At 44.4% G+C, this 23,669-nt stretch overlaps 3 protein-coding genes across 16 annotated transcripts in view; 2 read left to right on the plus strand and 1 right to left on the minus strand.

The window, feature by feature from the left end:
* The window catches only part of TXNL4B (thioredoxin like 4B), a 45,424-nt gene extending 43,045 nt beyond the window's left edge, over positions 1–2,379 (plus strand). For all 3 annotated transcript variants that reach the window (XR_012026569.1, XR_012026570.1, XM_072817428.1), the window contains one exon: positions 1,810–2,379. The gene's annotated coding sequence lies outside the window, so the exon portion shown is untranslated. The remainder of the gene's footprint in view (positions 1–1,809) is intronic.
* DHODH (dihydroorotate dehydrogenase (quinone)) lies at positions 1,633–11,433 on the minus strand. 5 transcript variants are annotated; one of them, XM_072817359.1, is made up of 10 exons: positions 11,295–11,433; positions 8,955–9,167; positions 8,625–8,824; positions 7,502–7,570; positions 6,753–6,835; positions 4,251–4,438; positions 3,572–3,685; positions 2,772–2,925; positions 2,453–2,612; positions 1,633–1,977 (listed from the first exon to the last, which is right to left on the minus strand). In XM_072817359.1, the coding sequence occupies exons 1-10, from the start codon at positions 11,313–11,315 to the stop codon at positions 1,923–1,925; spliced, it is 1,257 nt and encodes a 418-aa protein (XP_072673460.1). In that variant the 5' UTR covers positions 11,316–11,433; the 3' UTR covers positions 1,633–1,922. The 5 variants fall into 5 exon arrangements, with proteins under 5 accessions (XP_072673460.1, XP_072673468.1, XP_072673476.1 ...); XM_072817367.1 differs by lacking the exon at positions 11,295–11,433 and adding an exon at positions 10,762–11,228; XM_072817375.1 differs by lacking the exon at positions 7,502–7,570.
* Positions 11,434–11,487: 54 nt separating this feature from the next.
* The window catches only part of PKD1L3 (polycystin 1 like 3, transient receptor potential channel interacting), a 70,500-nt gene continuing 58,318 nt past the window's right edge, over positions 11,488–23,669 (plus strand). For 2 of the 8 annotated variants that reach the window (XM_072817478.1, XM_072817488.1), the window contains exons 1-3: positions 12,714–13,660; positions 14,890–15,012; positions 19,796–19,903. In XM_072817478.1, the coding sequence (XP_072673579.1) occupies positions 13,369–13,660; positions 14,890–15,012; positions 19,796–19,903 (523 nt within the window). In that variant the 5' untranslated portion in view covers positions 12,714–13,368. Of the gene's footprint in view, positions 12,687–12,711; positions 13,661–14,889; positions 15,013–19,795; positions 19,904–23,669 lie in introns of those variants that run through there. The other 6 variants (XM_072817512.1, XM_072817503.1, XM_072817527.1 and 3 more) reach the window with 6 other exon arrangements.

The raw sequence follows: 23,669 nt of genomic DNA on the forward strand, positions 1-23,669 counted from the left end.
TCATCACATTGCTAGGTTCTAGAGATCAGGACAGGCCATTGGGAAGGGGGAAGGCATTTCAGAAATTCTGCGTACCACACAGCCTGTAGATGAAGTGATGTATCAGTGCTCATCTCCTAACTTTTGATGGTTGTGTTGTGGTTGTGTAGCAGAATGTACTTGTTTGTAAGAAATCCACACTAAAATATTTAGGATAGGGATCCCTGGGTGGCGCAGCGGTTTGGCGCCTGCCTTTGGCCCAGGGCTCGATCCTGGAGACCCGGGATCGAATCCCACGTCGGGCTCCCGGTGCATGGAGCCTGCTTCTCCCTCTGCCTGTGTCTCTGCGCCTCTCTCTCTCTCTCTCTGTGACTATCATAAATAAATAAAAAATTAAAAAAAAATAAAAAATAAAAAATAAAATAAAATATTTAGGATGATGGAGCATCAGACCACCAATTTACTCTCATATGACTTGGTATTAAAAAATAGTTCTTTGTATTTTTTTCCTAAAATTGTTCTATACATGTGTGTGCAGATTGATAAAAAGATAGCTACGACACATGTATTTATATATAAAAACAAAAATATCTGGAAAAATTTAGAAAGATAGATACAAAAGTTCCCTGTGATTACCTCTGGGACACAGAATTATTTAAGAGGGAAAAGAAGTATACAACTTTCATTTGGGGGCTATTTTATTTTTTAATTTATTTATGATAGTCACAGAGAGAGAGAGAGAGAGGCAGAGACATAGGCAGAGGGAGAAGCAGGTTCCATGCACCGGGAGCCCGAAGTGGGATTTGATCCCAGGTCTCCAGGATCACGCTCTGGGCCAAAGGCAGGCGCTAAACCGCTGCGCCACCCAGGGATCCCTGGGGGCTATTTAAAAAAAAAAGAAATAAATAGGAGAAAGATCTTCAAAAAGGACAGCAGGAGACTGGCTGCTGGTTTTGTGGCAGAGAGTGGGTGAACACAGAGGGAGGGCCGGGCTGAGGCCAAGATTCAATGATGAGGCAACAGGACACGTTAGTGCTGTTATACTCCTGTGCCTCTCGCAGAGCTACCCAGACATTGAATTTAGAATAAAATCTGTATTGAGGTGATGGGAACAAAGATAATTTCCTGCTGGCGATGACAGCATGCCAGATACCAACGGCACTGCCCAGGCAAGGTTTCTAGCTCCTCTTTGCCATTTGCTTTTCAGTATTGAAAAGACTGGTGTTGCTCTATCTCTTTAGTTAGTGACACACCTTATTAACATGTGTTAATGTCTTCAGGCACCTTGAGAACCTGTCTACCCAATAACACCCCAAGTCACTTTTTCCTGTGATGGATTGAACTGAGACTCCCAAAATTGCTATGTTAAAATCCTACCACCTAGAGCATCAGAACGTGCGCTTATTCAGAGATAGTGTCTTTCCGGAGCCTATCTTTACCGAGGTGATCAAATTAAATGGAGGTCATCGGGGTGGGGCCTACTCTGACATGACTGACATCCTTAGAAGAAGAGACGAGGACCCAGACTCACAGAGGGAAGGCGATGTGAAGACAGACAGGATGGCCACCCTAAGGCCCTATTCTTGCAACTCTGCAAGGACCTATAGCATCTGGGCAAAGCCCATGGCCCTCCAGAAAGGGCTGGGATTTAAGTCCAGGTTTTAAATGTCTTTATTGTTTCCATGATTTTTTTCCCTAAGATATTTAATGTCCTTGCAATAGTAAATGGATTTGAATTTAGAGAGAATCATGAATGCAGTTAATGGTCTGACAAGCAATTTAAAAAAGCCTTGTATTGATTCCGGTGACACTGATGATTGGCTTTTACAGTCATGCCGGAGGAAGGCTCTCGTGGATTGTGGCTCTCCACTCTCAATCCAGCTGCAAAAGCCTGCCAGCTTTCATGGGAAGATTCCAGATCAGGCTTCCCACCAACAACGTCCTCACCTCCGATGATCTGCTCCAATGGCATCTGTGATTCTGGTAAAACCCTGCTCCCTGGAAAAAGAAAACAAAGCAATTTCAGCAAATGGTGGAGGACAGGCCCTGCTCTCACTGGAATCCCTCGTTCACCTAGCTCTATAACGCACCTGCCTCTGTCTCCCCCAGATGCGTGCCTCGTGCCTTCTACATGGTCCTCACCTGGGAACCGAGAGGTATTTCCACCTAGGCCCTCACAATGGGAAGGGAATCAATTTCACGTATTAACAGCTCCCTGATGTCAAGCCAATATTACTGAACAGGGACACTGCCAGAACTCCTCGGGCCAATAAACACCACTGACTCACAAGTTCTTCTTGAATTCCTGGGCCCTATCTTTTGTCATAGGAGCAACACAGTAATTTTTCCCTCCGTTTTTGAATCCTTGAATGAGGAATAAATAGAGACAGGTGAACAGCATCTTCTCCATTTGAGTCATTTGGGCTTGATACCACATTAACTTCTGTTTCAAGCCACACAGGGTCCCACTCACTTCAAAAGGGCCTCCAGCTCCCGCTTGATCATGCCCACCACAGGCGGGCCCCGGTAGGTGAGGGCTGTGTACAGCTGCACCAGCGAGGCCCCTGCCCGGATCTTCTCCAGCGCGTCCTGCCCACTGCTGACTCCGCCAACCCCAATGATGGGGACTCCGCCTGCACAGAAGCACATGCAACCGCGTGAGGAAAGGCAGACAATGGGAGAGCCTCAATCTGGCTCCTGCCCTCTGGCCCCTGCTGAATGCAGACATTCATAGATCAAACCCCAGAGCCTGAGCCACACAGAAATCTGAAGAACAGGGACTGAATTCTTGCCTTGGGTGAGTGCATACATCTCCCGGATGGTTTGGGTTGATAAATCTCGAAGGGGCTTCCCACTCAGCCCTCCGATCTCAGAGCGCAGGGCACCCTGGAGGCTGGCAGGGCGGCTCACTGTGGTGTTGGTGATAATCAATCCATCGATGCCCAACTGCAGTGTGAGACAGAGAAAAAACCCTCCAGTCATGGCACTGATGGAGCTGAAGAAGCTTCCCTGAGAGTCCGAAAGAACAACCAGGCCAGGTGCCCACACTACAGACCCTGGAAGCAAGAGCTATAACAGAGCTTACCATGCTTCTAGAATAAGTGTCTGGATGAGCCTCAACATAACAAGAGCAGCCATCACATACTGACCACCCATAAGGTTCCACTAGGACAGGGTTTAATCCTTAGAACCACTCACTTTAGTCCTGACCAAGACTCCTAGGTAGTGAGTGGTGGAACTAGGATTTGAACCCAGGACTTCTAGGTCCAGTCTGTGACTCCACCACTCCCCCATGACACAGACACCTGAGGTTAGACTAGAGAAAGAGACAGAGATAGAATACCCTAGTCTGACCAAGGACACAACCGCAAATCTTAGAGCCCTTGCTAGATGAATGTGAGCAAAGAGAGAAGGGAAGAAATACAAGAAAACGACTCATCCAAACATTCCCTTCTTATTCTATGATGAGTTACATCAGGACAGGTACCAAACCAGCTCTCACTATTGCGGAAGGGAAGCCCCGCACTAGCCCAGCTGGCCACATGGCCCCCCTGGCAGTGGGGGGCATCCCAGGGCCCAGCCTGACTCACACCTCTTTCACCACACTGGCGATATCCTCCTTGTCCTGGGCCGTGAGGTCAGGTGCGATCTTCACCAACACGGCTGGCTTGTGTGCTCCCTGCAGGGCATCCCTCTCCTGCAGCACCTAAAGCAGCACGCAGCCAGAGATAGGGACGCCTCAGCCCACAGCCGGCGGTGCCACTGACCTGCAGCCCCCGCAGCCACAGATCAGCATGTCCTCACACTAAAGCACCAGCAAATTGTCCTTTTCCAGAAATACAGCTCTCTGCCATGCCAGAGACCCCACCAAGATGGATCTGATTCCCTAGAACCAAGGGATCTCCAATATAAGTCCCTAACATTGTCATCGGTGCTAGCTAATATATTAAGGTTTATTTAGACTTTTTCACTAAAAGAGGTAACAAGGAAGTACTGTCACAAGTACTATTTGGTAAAGAGTCATCCAATTCATTCATTTCATGTACTCACTGCTAGGGACAGAGAGTCCCTGCTGTCATGATCTTGCGGTGTAACAGCAGGGACAGGTGACAGAGCCATTAATCACTGTTGAGCATAATCAGTGTTCTGATGGGGGATTACAGGCATAGCAAGGGGTCCCATCGGTCCAGGTGCTAAGGACAGCTCCTGGACCGTGAGGCCCAAGCTTCTCCCTGGAGGGCGAACAGGCTGGTGGACGTGTCATCGCCTACCTTGGCCAGCAGGTGGCGCAGCTCCGCCTTTCCCTGCAGGCTCCGCAGCCCAGCAGTGTTGGGACTGGACACGTTCACCACCAGATAGTCGGCCAAGGGGCCCAAGACGCGCACCCCCTCCGTGTAGTCCGCAGCGGCGTCCACCGAGGTCTTATTCTTGCCCAGGTTTATCCCCAGGGGCAGCCCCTCTGTGAAGATCGCACGTCAATATTTTGCCCTCAAACGCCATCCCTGTGGGCCTCCCCCCGCGAATGCGACCCTCCCGTACCAGCGGGCAAACAGCTCGGGAAGCTGCTGCCTGCCAACCCAGAAGAGCTCACCCTCTGCGCAGCAATGTCTGGGCAACAACTAGATCTTTTGCTGCATTGTGCCCTTTTTCTTTTTTAAAATTCCATGGGAAATGGAGAAATCAGGAGTGCAAATACTAATGATAAAAAGGCAGGGCTCAGGTAATGAGGACAGTCAGAAATCGACAGGCATGTCAGAAGGGACAAATTTTACTCTCAAGGGCTGTCTGCCGGCCTAGAGTCACAGGCCAGGGGGTGCCGTGGGAAAGAAAATGAAAAATTAAAGAATATTACACAATACTGGAAAATGTTTGCCACTAATCATGCCTAAAATATAGAGGTATAATTCTTTTATAATCTAGAGCACATCCCAGTGCTCCCAGAACTGCCCTGGTTGCTCTCACAGCCCGGGCATATTTGCTAATGGCCACACCCTTCACTCTCCAAAATGTCTCCATTTGCACAGCAAGTATTACGCCAACCAACTTAAAAATCCATGAGATTATCGACTTGGATTTTGCACTTTTAGAAAAATACATTATATAGAAATATGCTGTGCGTGAAAGCAGGAGGCTGTCTGTACTTCTAAGATACCACCCCATCTGCAGAGGTCACTGGTACGTCAGTGCTGCTTTTCCATCTCTGATGGTTGGGAAAAGACCTGGAACACAAGTGAGCTCCCAAAATGTGTGTCAGGTTTGTGGTATCAAAGAGCAACATCTAGTATTGCTCACCACCTTCTCATACGCTAAAATAGTCACCCTTTTAATCACCAGCTTGAAAGTAAATACGATTCCCTGGGAGGAAGGGAGGTGAAGAGGGGCCAGCACCCAATCAGACAAAAGCTACACAAGACCTCCAGGCTTCCCAAGTCCAGCCTCCACCAGGCCAAGCCATTTGTAAACTGATTCTTCCCCACACAGGTAAACTGGCTTAAAACAGAGCATCACTTTCGCGCAGCTAATGGATCTTTCATCAGCAGTTAGCTGCCCAAAGGGCCAAGACATTGAAGCTATAAATTTCTGAATTACTCTGCCCTCAAAGGGCCCCACAGCTTTTGTCAGTTTATGTTCCTTATTGTGTTAGCAACAAGCTGTCTTCAAGTCTTCTAGCTACTGGAAAACATGATGTGCAGAACTCTGCTCTGAGATCCTGCTTCACTCCAACCAATGTTCATGCTGGAGGTGGGGGTGAGAGAAAGCATGGGGTAAAGCTTGCACTGGCAACAATTAAAAGAAGGATTTTAAAAATAAATAATAATAATAAAGGAAAGGAAGGCAAGAAGGCAGGAGATTATCACAAGCTGTGGAGATCATATTACAACTTCAAAGCTCCCCAGATGGAAGGTCTGTAGTACAGCAAGGTCTGCTTCCACCAAAGCCTGGGATTTCCAAACAGGGTCGCTTCCTCCTCCTAAAATCAGAGGTTGCTGACTGCCTGGGCCCTTTCAACCTCACTTCCTGAAGTGAATCTGAGGTCCATAGGTTTTTCTCATCTTGTCACCAAGACATTCAATGAGACTCGACTCATGGCAGGAGTTCCAGAGGGATCCAATGAGGAAATGGCCACTGCTCCACACAATCTCAGAGGGCACCTGGGAAGGTGTGGTGAGGACAAAACAGCGCTGCAAGCACTCACTGTGCTTCCTGAGGGACAGCAAAGCAGAGCTCCCAGAGAACGGACCCCTGAAGGTGGCCACCTATCCCGCACAGTGTTTCTAAATAAATCCAGGAGGATATTTTCCCAAATGTCAAGATTAGCTCTCCCCGAATAGGAAGGAGTAGGAGTAATTTTAATTGTCTTCTTTATGCTTCTTGGTATTTAGTAATGCTTCTATAATTAACATGCATTATTTACAGAACACACAAAAGGACAAGAAAGCAAGACAGAAGAAGACGGTGCTCAAGGCCTGCTCACATCTCACCTACCCATGCGACCACAGAGGAGCTGCTTCGCTTTGCTCATTTCTAAGCTGCTCCAGTTATGATATAACCCAGGCTATATAATGAGGCAAAAGCTAAGCGAGTCTTTGCTAAATTGTGAAATTCAGTTAAAACCTTGGTGGCTGTGGTAAAGCCAGGAAGATTCCCGAGTTCCATAGTGTTTTTTCCTATTGCTCAGTCATGTTTATTTCACTAGGAATGTTCCTGATCTTTCTCCCACAGGATTCCTTCCAATAAATGAGGGAAGTCCCTCGAGAGCACCCCCACTTTACCTTCTGTGAGCCTGGCCTGTTTCTCCTGTCTGGCCAGCAACCTGTGTTCGACCACTGAGAGTCCGTGACTGTTAAATCCGTATCTGTAGCACAGAAGCAGGTAGAGAGGGGACAACATTAGAGCCCTCAGCCAGACAGCAAGGACTCTGGAAAGATGGCTTCATGGCCGTACCCACTATACTTCTGACTTTTATTTTATTTTTTTACTTCTGACTTTTAAAAACAGAAAGAAAAAAAAAATAGAGACAGTTCTGAGACTTCTAAAGTTTAAACACCCCTGGAACTCCTAGAAAACTTTCCAGAACACCATCAAACATGGAGGGAAAGATTTAAATTTGTAAACAAGCTGCTCAGGTACCTAGCACTGGCAACAGCCCAGACTCATCACAGAGCTGCCCCAGACCCGTCTGGATCGGGCCCCCACTCCTTACTTATGAACGACTCCCACCCAGGGTCTCTCTGACAGCACCATCCTGCACCTCCTGCCTGCACTCCACAAACACTCTCCCAGAGAAGAAATAATAACCAACACCTACTGGTTACGGCACTTTGTTACTTGCAGCCAAAAATACTGAACAGATAAAGCAGCACCTGTTTTTGTTGACTTAATGAATAAATTACTCCATTCATTCAGCAGGTGCTTAGTGGGCAGCCACTCCGTGTCTCCCAGTGCGAGGCTGAACACACAGGCTCTCCTCTCTCAACCACTGCTCGTCTACAGATTCTGCTAAGTACCGTTGTCCTGGTACCTGTAGCTATCTGTGGCAGCCGAATCATAAATATACTTTGCCTGGAAATTCTGAAGATATGATCCCAGCCTGCAGTGCAACAGGAAGATCAATAACTTCATTTCTAATGCTGGAAAATTTCCCTGAAACAAACACAACAAAGCAGGATGTGCAGTCCAATGATTCCCATAGGTCAATCTTCCAGAAGGCCAACCATGGGCCCAGAGGTGCTTATTAAAATCTCTTGAGGAAGCCCTCAGAAATCTGGTTACCAAAAAGTAACTTTTTGGAGTAACTTTTTTAGGAACACTTTCACTTTCTGAGTTTGTTGTAGTGAATATTGCCTGGGGATTACAAAGAAAAGGGCTTGATACAATCTAGAAGGCTCCCTCTTACTAAAAGCAGCTGTACATAGGGGTTATTAGATTTTCCAGTTTAAAAAAAAAAAAAAAAAAAAAAAAGATTTTCCAGTTTACCAAACACCAGGGCTGCACAGTCCAATTCAAGAACTTCTAGTCACATGTGCCACTGAACACTCGAAATGTGGCCAGTCCAACATGAGAGTGCTCTAAGTCAAACACACACTGGATTTTGAAGACTTGGTACCAGTAAAAGAAGGTAAATAGCTAATTAATCATTTTTATTTTGATTATATGTTAAAATTACATTGAGAATAAGATGAAATACTTCTAGTTAAATATAATTATAAAAAACAAATAGAATCTATTATTAAAATTAATTTCATCCATTTTTTACTATTTTTTTTTTCTTTTTACTAGTTTACTGTGGCTACATGAATATTTTAAGTTACATACAGAGTTCACATTTTATTTCTATTGGGCAAGGGCACTGGAGTAATAAAGCACAAACTCTAAAGTCAAGTAAGCCTAAATCTGTACCGAAGCTCTACCACTTATGATCTCATGATTAAAGTCATGCAGCTCTCGGAGCCTCAGTGTGTATATGCACTAAACCAGAATACTAAAACCTGCCTTTATGCCTGCACACAGGTGGTGCTCAACATGGTTCCTGAACATTCCAAATAGCAGAAAAATGCCCACGCTGTATGACAAGCAGATCTCTCGTTGCTGAGTGCCCTGCCGGGGAGAAGGCATTCCCTGGTGCCTCTGGGCTCTTCACCTACCTGTTAATGACTGCTTGGTCCTCAGGCAGGCGGAAGACTCTGGGCCTGGGGTTTCCTTCCTGAGGTTTTGGAGTAACACTGCCTATCTCAACAAAACCGAAGCCCATCTTGTAAAGTCCATCCACAGCTTCCCCATGCTTGTCAAATCCTGCAGCAATTCCAATTGGATTTCGGAATCTATGGCCCAAGACCCTCACCTCCTAGGAAGAAGGAAACAAAGCCAGAAGTGCGCAGGCTATCACAGTGTTTCTCAAAGCGCAGGCCCCAGCATGTCTGGGTTGGAATTACCCACAGAGCTTGTTCATCAGAAGGTGTTCCAAGAGCACCTACCAGCATATCTGATTCTTGAAAGGTGGCACGAGGAAGGAGCCCCAGGGAAGTGACACGAACGGCCAGCCTGTGGGCTGACTCAGGGTCCAGCAGCCTCTGCATAGCCGGCATCAGGTGTTCAGCATAGAAATGTTCATCCCCCATGGCTGTCAGGTAGGAAGTGAAAAGAAGTCCTCCACCCCCCAGGATGACCACAGCATCCTGGACCCGCTTCTGGAGGGAAAAAGAAAGGCCCACTGAAATTCCCCCAAGGCCAGACTGCAGTAACTTCTCTGAGCCCTTTACACCCATGCGCATAGGACATGAGATGTCACATGAAGCAATGTTTCTAGCCTTCTGCTAACACTGGTCCCCTTTGTTTCTAATCTTGCTTGCACGTTGACCTCTACTTCAGCGGCTGTATCCACACTTCTGCTGACACTCCTCTGGTCCTAAAGGACCCCAGGCCAGAGGTTTCAAGAGAGGCAGTACAGCCTCCGGGGGACATGTGGTAGGCATTTTGGAGGAATGCTAATAATAGATTTAGTGGGCAGGAATCAGTAAAGGCAGACATCCTGCATTGTTTTACGCTGACAGATGAATTGTCCCTGTCTTGTATGACTTTTGAACATCTCACTGACATTATGTAAAAAAAAAAAAAAAAAAATCTATTCATAATATCTGAGCCTATATTCCACCACATAAACACAAACTATCCCTGCAGAGTTTTCATATACTTTGACTTTTCCAGAAATGCAATTCCCTTGTAAACTGAGGGACAACCGCACTGTTTTGCACAGAACATTACCAAAGATTGTTCACCATTTCAGAGATCTCAGGAATGGTATAGTGCTTTGCTTGGGTGTTTGACAACAAAACATACCTGAGGTGCTAGATTGTCTAAACAGAGGCTTAACCACTGACTATATATCTCATCACTGAGTCATGCCCCAACATTTACATGCTGAAATACATGTTATTTTATTACAAATTCCTTTAATTTCTCTTTTATATTCAGAGTTAGGACATTATGCTGACTTTTTAAAATTATACATAGACATTACATTATACATAAATTCCACTTCAGGATAATAAATGTAGTTGCAAAAAAAAAAATTTTTTTAAAGCATCAGATCTTATTGAGTCAACAATCACTATCCTAGTTCAAAACATGCTTTGTAACGTGTTTCTCTAGTTATCACTGCCAGATGTTGGGTCACTCATTCATTCAGTCAATCATCTGCCCAACATGAAGGAGCACTCAGAGTCCCTGCCCTCAAGGAGGACAGTCTCAGGAGACATCCTTAATCAATGATCATACAAATAGGGGCACCTGGGTGGCTCAGTGGTTGAGTGCCTGCCTTTGGCTCAGGTTGTGTTCCCAGGGTTCTGGGATCGAGTCCTGCACCAAGCTCCTTGCAGGGAGCCTGCCTCTCTCTGTGTCTCTCATGAATAAATAAATATGTTTTTTAAGAAAATGATCACGCAAATATAGAACTGTGAAGATTGCTATGGAGAAAAAAGGTATAGGGTAATAAGAGAATCCAACCCAATCTCAGAGGTAGACAGGAAGGCTTCCTTGAGGAAGTGACTCAAAGCTGACATCCAAAGGATAAATAGGAGCTAACTAGGAGGCAGGGGGTGGGGGGAGTAGGAAAAGTATAAAGGCGCTCTCGGTGGCAGAGGATAAGGAGATGCACCCAAGGAAGAGGGAAAGGTGGGGGGGGGGGCTCCTTGGATGCCAAGGAATGAGGGAAAGCACCGCACGAGAGCTAGGGGGACAGGGAGGGGCATGGGCCAGAATGCAGATTTGCGTTTCGCTCCCTACACAAGTCATTGCGGTGATCCGATGAGCCCTGGAGGATCACCCCAGCTGTTAATAAAGAGCAAGGATCTGCCGTCTTCCTTCCAGGCTCCCGCAGATTACAGGAGCGCCCCTTGGTGTCCATCGACAGGCCCGTGAACGCGATCACACAAGTCCCCGCCCCACAATCTCCTCGAGAAGGGCTGGGGCCGCGTCTCGGTGTAACTTCGTTGCTCGTGGATCCTGCACGCCAGGTCGGGCCGTCCTGTGCTCCCTAGAGGCTCGTGTGCCACGTGCAATAAAAATCTGGGCCCCGCGCGTTGACACAGACCCGCATCTGCTCAGACTGAGCGGGCCGTTAGCAGGCGGGCCAAGCACACGTGCACAAGCACACGCACGGAACCCGCGCTGCCTCCAGCCACACAGACGCGCCGGGGGCCCACGCTGGGAGCCGAACCCCGCCCACAGCTCGCCGCGGCCAGCCCGCGAGGCTCCTCTCCGCCCGCCGCCGGCCCGCACTCCGCACAGCCTGCGCACAGCCCGCTCTCTGAACTCACTTTCAGCTGTCTCCACGCCATGCTCTTTCCGCCACCGGGCCCGCCTCTGCCTCATTTCCATTGGAGGAGATGGCCGCGAGCTATCCAATCACCGCCTGCGGCTGCCGCCTCACCAATCGCCGGGCAGGAGGGCGGGGCGGGCCCCTCCGCGGCGGAAACCGCCGGCTCGCGCCGTCACGGCGGCCACGCCCCTTCCGGTCCGGGCTGCCCGCGCGGGCGCTTCGCGGTGCGGCGCTGCGGGGCTGGTGCCTTCTCGTCCGCGACCCTTCACCTCCGAGCAGCCCTCCCATTAATACCTTGATCATTAGATGTGCCGGTGCTCTCGGTAAAGCAGGTACCGGGAGTATGTGTCAGACACTGTAAAAGGGTTGGAATAAGATAACCCGAATCGAGCCCAGAGAAGATTTCATCAGCATCAGGTTTTACCTAAAAAAGTGCCTAAAACGGACGTATGTAGGTAGGTATGTGTGTTAATGAAGGTGTCGGGACATCAAGACTTTGTAGCCGAGTCCTGCAACCCAAAGGATTCCACTGCAGGGAAGACTTGGTGGACTCCTATTGAGAAAACTTCCAAATTAATTGGATACTCGTTTTCCTGGCATTTCACGAGGTTTCAGTTTTCTAGTTTGTTCCGACTTCAGTCTCCCCAACCCCCCGCAGAATTACTTCTCTTTATACACGCTTCCCGTTCGTATGCATTTACTCAGGCTGACTCCGGCCTGCACGACCGTTTTGTCTCAATATGGCCCAAGTGCTGGTAATAATTTCTCCCTCATCTGAACCTTCATACACATATGCTGTACCTGACCAGTTTGTTTTGTTTTTAAGATTATATTTAGTCGTGAGAGACAGGCAGAGCCGTAGGCCCAGGGAGAAGCAGGCTCCCTGCAGGGGGCCCGACGCGGGACTCGAACCCGGGACCCCGGGTCACGACCTGAGCCCATGGCAGACGCTCAACCGCTGAGCCCCCCCCAGGCGCCCCGCCCCGAGTGGCACTGTCTTTATGAACTACAATTGTTTGGTCTTTTTTATCCGCCCCCCTAACTCAACTGTAAACGTTTTGCAAGTAGGGGCCATACTATATCTTTAGTTTGATTCCTGCAGTGTTTCTCAAACTGGAAGAGTGTATTCTTGGATATACACCTGAGAATTTTTGATACTGGTGTCCTCTTTCTGTAGTGATTTTTTTAAAGTAATATAAGCATCATTTGGACAAACAACTCTGAAACCTACCAAGCTATTTCAGTGCCCACGTTTATTTTGTACGTATTATCATATTTTGGCATCAAGAAAGAAAACCGTCTAAAGCAAACGATGGGCGTGCTGCTGGTGAAGAACAAATGACATACTACGTGAACAAAGGGTTTTCAGCAATTCAAGTAAAGCAAAGTGGTGAGAGAATGGTTTTTCCCTACAGCATGAAGTAGCGTGCCTGCCAAATCAAAACAGCCTGTGTGGCCCTAAGCCAGTATTGTGTTTATCTGTCAGATAGCTATTTGGTGTAGCACGTTTTGATTTCATTGGTTTTCAGTTCCTGTTTGAATTTAACTTGTATTCGTTCTTTCATCAGATATTTACTTTTTGCTTTTTATGGTTGAGTAAGAGCTTCAGCATATAGTTTATGCCTAGTTTTATGTTTGGTCATATTTTAAAAAACAATACAATAATTTAAACACGTCTAGGGGGTCTGCAAGAATGGTTTCCTTTAAAAACACACACGCAATACATTTCTCAATTTTTAGCAACGCTGACTTATCATCTTCTACTCCTTTACAGCCTAGGCTTAGCAAATAAAGATCTATTATAAAGCTAAAGGTACAGCTGGTTGTGTAGACACAGGTGGTGGTGCCCTGTAAATACCCATTGCTTTATTGATCTTTGCTGTTTGTTTTCAGCCTATAGGGATTCCACCTGGATCCTTAAAAACAAAAATCCTTTTATCTCCTTGACAAATTGTTCTCTATTCTTAAAAGAATCATACTTATAAGTATCACAAACCCACCAAGAATATATTTAAAGGACTAGATAGCCACTGAGCCCCCACACTGTTTTTTGCTCACAGTTTGGAGAGAAAATGTTCTTCAGGGGAACATGGCTTTGGTTATACATCAGAATAGGTATCATTCTAGGAAGGGAGCTAAATACCCCAGACCAACGTGGTAAAAATAATTGTTATCAGCTTAACAGGTTTCACTGCAGCTATGAGGAAGCAGAAGATTATTGTCGTATGCAGGGAGGACACCTCGCTTACACTTGGAACCCAGAGGTCCAGCATCTTCTCTGGGACTTTCTGGAAGAAGGGCATAAGTGGTGGATTGGACAAAATCTAAAGCTGCTGGGAAAACATCAAGAAAATAACAACCTAGGTAAGGCTCTGGGATGTAGTGTTGACAAAGTAAAAGCCCTGACTTTTATTCTGGAACAGGAGAGAGAAAGAAATTTAAATCTTTCTGCTTTTGTGCATAGAAAAAAATCAGTCACTTTACTTCATCACCACGGTTCCTCTGAAGTATTTCTGCTTTTGTGCCTCAACCTGTGATTTGTCTGTGTAGCAAAGATGATGATATTTTTCTCAGTTTATCAAAAGCTAAGGCACCTGATATTTTACTGAAAGTACTAGCAAGATTCTGAGGTGGGAAACCTTTTATGGCCACTTTGTTCCTGGTACATACCTCTTCATCATTCTGGCCCCACGCTTCCTAATTCAGAAACCAGGAGAGAAATTATTTGCCTGTTACCTTTCTTATGGAGATATTTTCAAAATTATGCACCATAAAATTGTGTGGAAAAATCCAAGGCACTGTTTTATTACCACCATCTTCACTGAAGTCTAGGTGAATTAGTACAAAGCCTTGTGATAAAGAATGCATAATAGGAAAAAATAAATATAATGTGTGGGGGTGATGTGGAGAATAAAGGCAAAAGAAATACAGAAAAAAATTAAATGTCCTTACAACTTACAGTCCATTGACAAGTACTTGAGACAGGCAGGGTGACCTTCCTCCAGAAGCTTAATGGCCTCAATGTTAATACTTTGCTGGAGGTGAAAGGCAGCCTTAGCTTGACATTGGCCCAACCTCCAGGATCCTTGTAAGTCTTCTTTAACATCTAAAAATCTGTTTGGAAACTCCCTTTATCTCTTCCCTCTGACCCCAAAATATATGTTAGCAACCATCCTTCAAACATATGGCCCACTGATAACCATTTTATGGGTCTTGTGATTAAGGTTTACTGGACAGTCATAAATGACCCCTCAAGGTCCAGGAAACCTTGCTTCCAAATTCCTTAGAGGCTTACGCTACCTAACACCTTCCCAACTTGAAAGAATATAATCAGTCACCCCTCACAATCTCAGGGCAGCTTTTTCTGCCCACAAGTCCTATCCCAATGTTTAATAAAACCACCTTTTTTGCACCGAAGATGTCTCAAGAATTCTTTCTTGACCCTTTATTCCCAGACCCCAAAAACATGTCACATCCAGGGGATATCTTAAGTTTCATCTGTTGGATGCTAGCAAAATTTGGTTTTCATATTTACTTATTAAAAAAGGTTGATTTTGGAGTATGAGGCTCATCTGGGTCTGGCCCTCCCTCAGCAGGTGTCATGCCCCCCTGGGCCCCAGGCCCCATCAGCTGCATATACGTGTCCAGAAACTCCAACTGGATATCATCAAATGTGGACTTCTGCTCACTGGGACATTCTTTCATTTGCCAGGCTGGTAAGTGATGAGAACACCTGCTGCCAAAGTCATAATTTCTAGAAACTAATTCTGCATAAGGAGAACAGCAGAGAGTATTGGTTAAGGAGTCTGTTTCATGAAAAGGAGGTAAATGCAAAGTGACATCCAAAGACCAAAGGAGACAAAAGACTGAAGAAAAAGACTGTCAAGTCCAGCTTGACAAAGAATGGTTCATTAAAAGGGAACCACCCAAGAGGAGAATGTTTAGGAAGAGATGTGTACCCCAGACCAAGGACATCATGCCCCAAGATTTATTTAAGGGTATGGTTAAATGGAAAGAAAAAATGGGGATGGGGGCCGGGATGGGAGGGAATGTGCTCAGGAATATTTCTTGTCACAAAGTCTGTGAGTGATAGACCATAGGACGCCTATAGGGATTTTGATGATATATATTGATTTTCATGATGGATTTGAGAAACTGTTCATTTGGAATAACTTTCACATACATCTCACTCTGGTAGTTATAGCTGTGTGTGATGTTGCCTTCATTTCTTGACTTGGGTGAAGTGTGAGAGAAAATGTAGCAGTCAATTCCATTTTCCTCACATGCACTCCTAACCCGTTCAGTGCTTGGGCTTCACAGGGAGGACCAGGAAAGCAAAGGAGGAAAACAGCATGTGGTGTAGGAAGATGAGAGGGTGAAGGGTGAGGAGGCTGTTGTCATGTAGGTTTGCTTCCTCAGGAGTAGGCGATGAGAATTGTGTGCATAAAGTTGGGGGTGTGGTTTTTCTTTTAGTCAACGTTTTTCATGGTGGTTGTGTCCAGCATTTAGTCTTACTGCAGTGAATTCTCAAAGACCTTCCAATGTCGCAGGATAGTCTGAGTAAGAATTTTGTTCCACCTTAAAATGTCACATATACATTCTTACTAAAAAATGAAGCATCTATGGGTGTTTCATAAAACAGAATACATTGTAATATTTCTTTATTGTAAGAAAAAAACAGATCACCTTCTTCAAATACTGGGTATTGAAAGGACCCAGTATTTAGTATTTCCAGGTCATAAATGTTTGGCTTCCAGCTTTTCATTCTCCACCCTTTCAAGCTCTCTGTAATACGCTTGCTCAGTGTTACCATGAGAGCATGAGGTTGTTGGTGAGGCCAAGGTTGTGAGGCCAATCTCTGTATAAATGAAGTGGTCCTGTGTTCCACTGTCACAAATGTGAGTGTGCCACTTTACAATTGTGAACTGTTTTTCATCTTCACAGGAGGTTATTTGGCCCAACTCATCTCCAGAACAGGAAAAGCAACCCTTAAATACCCTACATTTAGGGTATATTATACCCTAAATAGGGTGATGGTTTTCTATCCATTTTTTACTCTTCAAAGTTTGACTTTTTAGATATTTTCACCTACTCTTGGTTTGGGGATGCAAATGCATTTCCTGGGGCAGCCCGGGTGGCTCAGCGGTTTGGCACCGCCTTCAGCCTGGGGCCTGATCCTGGGGACCGGGGATCGAGTCCCACATCGGGCTCCCTGCATGGAGCCTGCTTCTCCCTCTGCCTGTGTCTCTGCCTCTCTCTCTCTCTTTCTGTGTCTCGCATGAACAAATAAATAAAATCCTTAAAAAAAAAAAAGAAAAGAAAATGCATTTCCTGATACTATCATTCATGTACTCACAAGAGATTACTGCCAAGGAACGTGGAATGGTTGTGTGGAAGATAATCTTGGGCAAAAAGAGTTCTAGGGGGATCTGGCTGAGTCTGTGGAGCATATGACTCTTCATCTTAGAGTTGAGTTCAAGCCCCATGCTGGGTGTAGAAATTACTTAAGCATAAAATCTTTAAAAATAAATTTTTAAAAAAGATTTTATTATTTATTCATGAGAGACACAGAGAGGCAGAGACAGAGGCAGAGGAAGAAGCAGGCTCCCTCTCGAGAGCCTGACGTGGGACTCGATCCTAGGACCCCGGGATCACGACCTGAGCCAAAGGCAGATGCTCAACCACTGAGCCACCCGGGTGCCCCAACAAAAGTGTTTTTAAAGAGAATTCTATTTAGTTATCTAAGCCAACCCAGCAAATTCTGAGCCAACATTCCCATAATGAGATTAAATATGTTTCTGCAATTAAGAGATCAGGCTCCAAAGTCAGACTGCTGAGTTCATGTTTTGATTCTGGGACTTTCCTGTTGTGTCACCTCCAAAGGATTGTTATGAGGATTAGTAAGATAAGTAAAGTATTAGAACAGTACTTGGCAGAATTTTGTAGTTCTTACTGTTAATATTAATGGAATTTCTATTTTTTTGTGCAAAATTTATTTTCTACTTCACATTCATGTCAAAGGTCATTGGATCTCTTGGAGATCCAATATTGCTAATTATCTTTAAAACTAAAGTACTGGGGGGACCCCTGGGTGACTCAGTGGTTTAGTGCCTTCCTTCGGCCCAGGGTGTGATCCTGGAGACCCAGGATCAGGTCCCACGTCGGGCTCCATGCATGGAGCCTGCTTCTCCCTCTGCCTGTGTCCCTGCCTCTCTCTCTATGTCTCTCATAATCTTGGGAGTCATGAGTTCGAGCCCCATGTTGGGTGTAGAGATTCTTAAATAAATAAAAAATGTTAAAAAAAAAAAAAGAAAGAAATAGCTATTGTTGTCATAGTGTTTGTTTATTTTTCTGTGAGCATAAGATGCCAATTCTGGGGTGCCTGGATGGCACAGTCGGTTAAGGGCGTGACTCTTGATTTTGGCTCAGGTCATGATCTCAGGGTCATGAGATGGAGCCCAGCGTCAGACTCCATGCTGCTGAGCCATGCTCTCTCTCCCTGTCCCTCTGCCCCTCCCCATGCTCCTGCACAGTGCCTCTCTCTTAAAAGAAAGAGAAGGAGAGAGGGAGGATGGAAAGAAGGAAAGAAAGAAGGAAGGAAAAGAAATGTCTCTTCCAAAATAACATGTTGGTAGAAGAAGTATTTGTAAATTTGTTCCTTAACATTCAGAAGAGAGGTCTAATGTTTCATATTATGAAGTATTGTTACCAAAAAATGGAGAAATGCAACTTTTTTTTTTTTTTAATTTTTTTTATTTATTTATGATAGTCACAGAGAGAGAGAGAGAGGCGCAGAGACACAGGCAGAGGGAGAAGCAGGCTCCATGCACCGGGAGCCCGACATGGGATTCGATCCCGGGTCTCCAGGATCGCGCCCTGGGCCAAAGGCAGGCGCCAAACCGCTGCGCCACCCAGGGATCCCGAGAAATGCAACTTTAAACTGAGATACCATTTCCCACCTATCAGATGGGCATAAATCCACAAACTCAACAACATACTATGTTGGCAAGACTGTAGGGAAATAGGTACTCTCATAAATTGCAAATGGGAATGCATTAAGATACAGTTTCTAAAGAGAGGAATACTTGGGAATCTCTCGCAAAATTGCATTTACATCTACCCTTTGATCTAGTATTCTTGCTCCTGGAAATCTATCTTGAAGTTAGAATGGCAAAAATATAAAAAGACACACACATGAGGCTATTCGTTGTAACTCTCTGTGTAATTGCAAAAAAGTAGAAACAATCCACACCCATCTAGTGGGACTCTGGTTGTAAAAAGAAATAAGGAATATTTCAATGTACTGCATTGGGGTTATTTGTATGTTGTTTTAGTGGAAAAAAGCAATGTGCAGAACAATGTATATTCTACTTTAAGAAAGAGGTTAGGGATCCCTAGGTGGCTCAGCCGTTTGGCGCCTGCCTTTGGCCCAGGGCGCGATCCTGGAGACCCGGGATCGAATACCACGTCGGGCTCCCGGTGCATGGAGCCTGCTTCTCCTTCTGCCTATGTCTCTGCCTCTCTCTCTCTCTGTGTGTGTGTGACTATCATAAAAAAAAGAGGTTAATATGAATATAAATGCATATATACCTATACACATATCTAATCTATAAACATAATAGAAAAATAGAAATGAAAATGATTGCTTATGGAGAAGGGAGGGAATAGGATAGAAAGGAGAAATAGAATTTAGATCTTTCTGAATGTACCTGCTTTCATAATTTTAACATTGGAACTCTAAATTTTTTTTAAAGATTTATTTTTATTTATTTATGATAGACATAGAGAGAGAGTGTGTGATCACCCCGCTTGTCATCCAAATTTTAGCTGAGATATAGTCAGTGAGGTTGTACAATCTTCTCAAGCCATGTCGGGCAGCATGTGTGAGAAACAGCAAGTATACGTAAGGAGGCATGTTCAAGAATGTTATTGTTCTCCTGAACTCTTTTATCTCTACCAATAAGAATACAGAATATGAGGAGAATATTATACTTAGAATGTAATTTCTTAAAATGAACTTAATTCTGGGGCACCTGGGTGGCTCAGTCAAGTAAGCATCTGCCTTCGGCTCATGTCATGATCCTCAGGGTCCTGAGATGGAACCCCATTTCAGGCTCCCTGCTCAGCGGGGAGTCTGCTTCTCTCTCTCCCTCTACCCCTCCCCTCTGCTCATGCTCTCTCTCTCTCACTGTTTCTCTCAAATAAATAAAATCTTAAAAAATTTTTTTTGATTAATTTAATTCTGTCTTCATGGTGTTGACTCCGTCAGTGGACCTCATTTTGTGATGTTGGGTGATAGAAGGTGATGTGACTGCTCCATAGCAAAAGAGCTCCCTGAGAATTCCTACGTTCTTAAAAAAAAAAAAAAAAAAAAAAAAAGGGTAGTAATCATTAATTTGTGTTGTTTTGATTACCATGCATATGCTGGTAACAACTATTTTATAGACTTACAGCTAGTTACACAATAGAAATTATCTTTTCCATTGGCCTCCCAAATAGATGCCTTTTCAGACCAACATGAAAGACATGGAAATAATCCTCATTTACATTGGAGACCTGAGGAGACAAGAGGAGAAATGGCAGTACCAAGAAACAAAAAGATCCCAGGTAATGTGTAGTGAAATCAATCTTGCCTGAAAAGATACACAAGTGTTAATGCTGAAGTGTATCATCATACCATGTACTCAATATTTTTTTTAAATTTTATTTATTTATTTATTTATGATAGAGAGAGAGAGAGAGAGAGAAAGAGAGAGAGGCAGAGACACAGGCAGAGGGAGAAGCAGGCTCCATGTACCGGGAGCCCAATGTGGGATCCCGGGTCTCCAGGATCGCGCCCTGGGCCAAAGGCAGGCACCAAACCGCTGCGCCACCCAGGGATCCCCATGTACTCAATATTTGTTGCATTCTGTTTTGTCCGATCTTATTATTGCAAGTTTTACTCTCATTTTATAGATACTTAAAAAAAATTTTATCTGACAGAGAGCAGAAGCAGGGTGAACCGGAGAGGGAGAAGTAGGCTCTCCACTAGGTAGGACACCCCACGTGGGCTCAATTCCAGGACCCTGGGATCATGACTTGAGCACAAGGCAGATGTCCAGTTGACTGAGCCACCCAGGCGCCCCAATAATTTCTTTCTTTCTTTTTTTTTTTTTTCTTTTTATTTATTTTTTTTTAATTTTTTAATTTTTTTAATTTTTTATTGGTGTTCAATTTACTAACATACAGAATAACCCCCAGTGCCCGTCACCCATTCACTCCCACCCCCCGCCCTCCTCCCCTTCCACCACCCCTAGTTCGTTTCCCAGAGTTAGCAGTCTTTACGTTCTGTCTCCCTTTCTGATATTTCCCACACATTTCTTCCCCCTTCCCTTATATTCCCTTTCACTATTATTTATATTCCCCAAATGAATGAGAACATATAATGTTTGTCCTTCTCCGACTGGCTTACTTCACTCAGCATAATACCCTCCAGTTCCATCCACGTTGAAGCAAATGGTGGGTATTTGTCATTTCTAATAGCTGAGGAATATTCCATTGTATACATAAACCACACCTTCTTTATCCATTCATCTTTCGTTGGACACCGAGGCTCCTTCCACAGTTTGGCTATAGTGGCCATTGCTGCTATAAACATCGGGGTGCAGGTGTCCCGGCGTTTCACTGCATCTGTATCTTTGGGGTAAATCCCCAGCAGTGCAATTGCTGGGTCGTAGGGCAGGTATATTTTTAACTGTTTGAGGAACCTCCACACAGTTTTCCAGAGTGGCTGCACCAGTTCACATTCCCACCAACAGTGTATGAGGGTTCCCTTTTCTCCACATCCTCTCCAACATTTGTTGTTTCCTGCCTTGTTAATTTTCCCCATTCTCACTGGTGTGAGGTGGTATCTCATTGTGGTTTTGATTTGTATTTCCCTGATGGCAAGTGATGCAGAGCATTTTCTCATGTGCATGTTGGCCATGTCTATGTCTTCCTCTGTGAGATTTCTGTTCATGTCTTTTGCCCATTTCATGATTGGATTGTTTGAATAATTTCTTTCTTATTTTTTTTTTTTTTACTTTCTTTCTTGATGGGCCTTTGGCCATCTTCTTTTCACATGTGCCCAAAACCAAATGAAAGATAGGATTTTCTCTCACAAAGGTTTCCATCCAAAGAATCGTCTTAAAGTCCTTGCAGATTCTTTCAAATTGTGGTGTTCTCTCTCATTTTTTTTTTTAATTTTGAAAAATAAATATGATATGGGAAAGGATGCATTAGCCTGAAATGACTTCAGTCAATACCAGTGTTGGATGATTATAGAGATCATCTGACCAAATGGGTGGAAAAGAGACAGATTTAAAATGCAGCTAGTGATTATTCTGAGGGGTATGACCTCACAACTTCAAGTTTTAGATGTCTTTGTCAACAAGCCTATTAAGGATCCCTTAAAAGAACAATTCTGAAAGTGCTATTGTAGAGGCATAAATATCTATCTCAAGGACAAATGTAAAAATCAGCTTTTCTGCATGCTTTTGTAGCTGAGTACTTATGAGTTGGGGAAGAAATGTTTCGTGATGGCATTAGATGAAAATAAAGTTGGTGTACTTTAAAAACTGTTAAATAATTACAGAAGTCGCTCTGATGGTAATTAAAGCACCAAGGCTGAGAATGCATTTGAAAAGTTTCAATAAAGCCACGTCATGAAATGCGAGTTACATTACTTTAGGTAACACATGATTTTAAACATGCCTTTGTAGAACAAGTTACTCCATTAAGTAACTAGATTATTTGATTGTTTCACCTACATCCTTAGAAATGATATAGTCAGGTTTGCTCCAAAACAGCTAACTTTAAATCTCCTTGAAGAACACGGAGGCAAGAAGCTAACACAGCTTTTATAGACCACGAGATGCAAGTTACAAGGTGATGACAGCAGAACAAGGCATTAAGAGCTTGGGTCTCATAAACTGTGGAGCCATCTAATCAGCCATGGACTGCTTGCTTGTTTACACTGTTAGGAGCAAGAGAAATGAACTTCCATTTGTTCAAGCTCCCATTCTGACTTCTGTTACAATAACCGACCCTATGCTTTTAAGCTGTATATCCTGCTAAAACATGGCCTACTGGAAAGGGACAAGAAAGGCCTTATGAGTGTTCATGAGTTCCCAAAAGAAGGGATAATGGGAAGCCTGATCCTTTTCTTTAAGGGAACAGCCTGGAAATTGCACCTTACTTCTCATATCCCATTGGCCAGGACGTGATCGCATGGCCATACTGCTGCAAGCAAGGAAGGCTGGGAAATGTAGTCCTTGGTGGGGCTGCCATGTTTCCTTAGAAGGAAGGAAGAGACAGTGGCAGAATAAGCAGCAGTCTCTGCAATACAAGGAACATTATCTCCTGTGTCAGTCTTCCCCTCAAAACTCTGCAGGCACCGATCCCTTGTCTTTTGGCATTTAATATTATTGTGGAAAAGAATATAGTTACTTTTTTAGCATGTAGCCTTTTTTCTCTTATCAGATTGTGAAATTATTTAATCCTTGTAATACAGAAATTTTCTTAGTAAGTTTCCAGGTCACTTTTTCACTGATTTTGCCTAGAATGTGATGTTATATATACACATTTTTCTTGTTCATGACAATTCTATTCTCTTCTACTTATTTATCACTTATATTTTATTAGTTCTAGTTTTGTCCATAAGAGATACCAGTTATCTGGGGCGCCTGGGTGGCTCATCAGTTAAGGGTTGGACTCTTTATTTCAGTGCAGGTTATAATCTCAGGGCCCTGAGATTGAGCCCCACATCGGCTCACACTAGGCATGGACTATGCTGGAGATTCTCTCCCTTGCCCTCCTTTGCCCTCTGCCCCTCCCCCCCACCTCTCTCCCTTTTTTTTTTTTTTCTTTTTTTCTTTTTTAAAGATTTATTTATTTATTCATAGAGAGAGAAAGAGGCAGAGACACAGGCAGAGGGAGAAGCAGGCTCCATGTAGGGAGCCCGACTTGGGACTTGATCCTGGGTCCCCAGGATCACACCCTGGGCAGCAGGCACCACTAAACCGCTGCGCCACCGGGGCTGCCCTTCTTTTTAAAAAAAAAAAAAAGGAAAAGGAGAGAAATACTAGTTATCTATTTGCTAAATTGCAGATTTCTGTCCTCCATCTCTCTTCTGTCACTCTTTTAAGTGAAAAGAATGGTTTTGTGTGTATCCCTCTGTTGCATTTTGGGAGAATTTTTATCCTCCTCCTCACTGATTGGATTTTTCCACATCAATTCTGTATTACTTCAATGTGGATTTTAATTTTCCTACAGCATTTTAGCTTTCTTGAAATCCTCTGGTATCATTTATTTCTCTTTTATCTCGTACTTGTGCATCTTAGCTTCAGTTGGTTTA

Source organism: Canis lupus, chromosome 3 (genome assembly GCF_048164855.1).
Source record: "Canis lupus baileyi chromosome 3, mCanLup2.hap1, whole genome shotgun sequence".
NCBI lineage: Eukaryota > Metazoa > Chordata > Mammalia > Carnivora > Canidae > Canis > Canis lupus.

Coding starts and splice junctions, on each gene's coding strand:
- DHODH (XM_072817359.1), bottom strand. CDS start 11,315: ATGGCGTGGAGACAGCTGAAA. Junction 2,613..2,771: donor GATGTATGCACTCACCCAAG/GCAAGAATTCAG, acceptor GCTTCTGTGCAG/GCGGAGTCCCCATCATTGGG. Junction 1,978..2,452: donor GAGCTGGAGGCCCTTTTGAA/GTGAGTGGGACC, acceptor TTCTTTTTCCAG/GGAGCAGGGTTTTACCAGAA.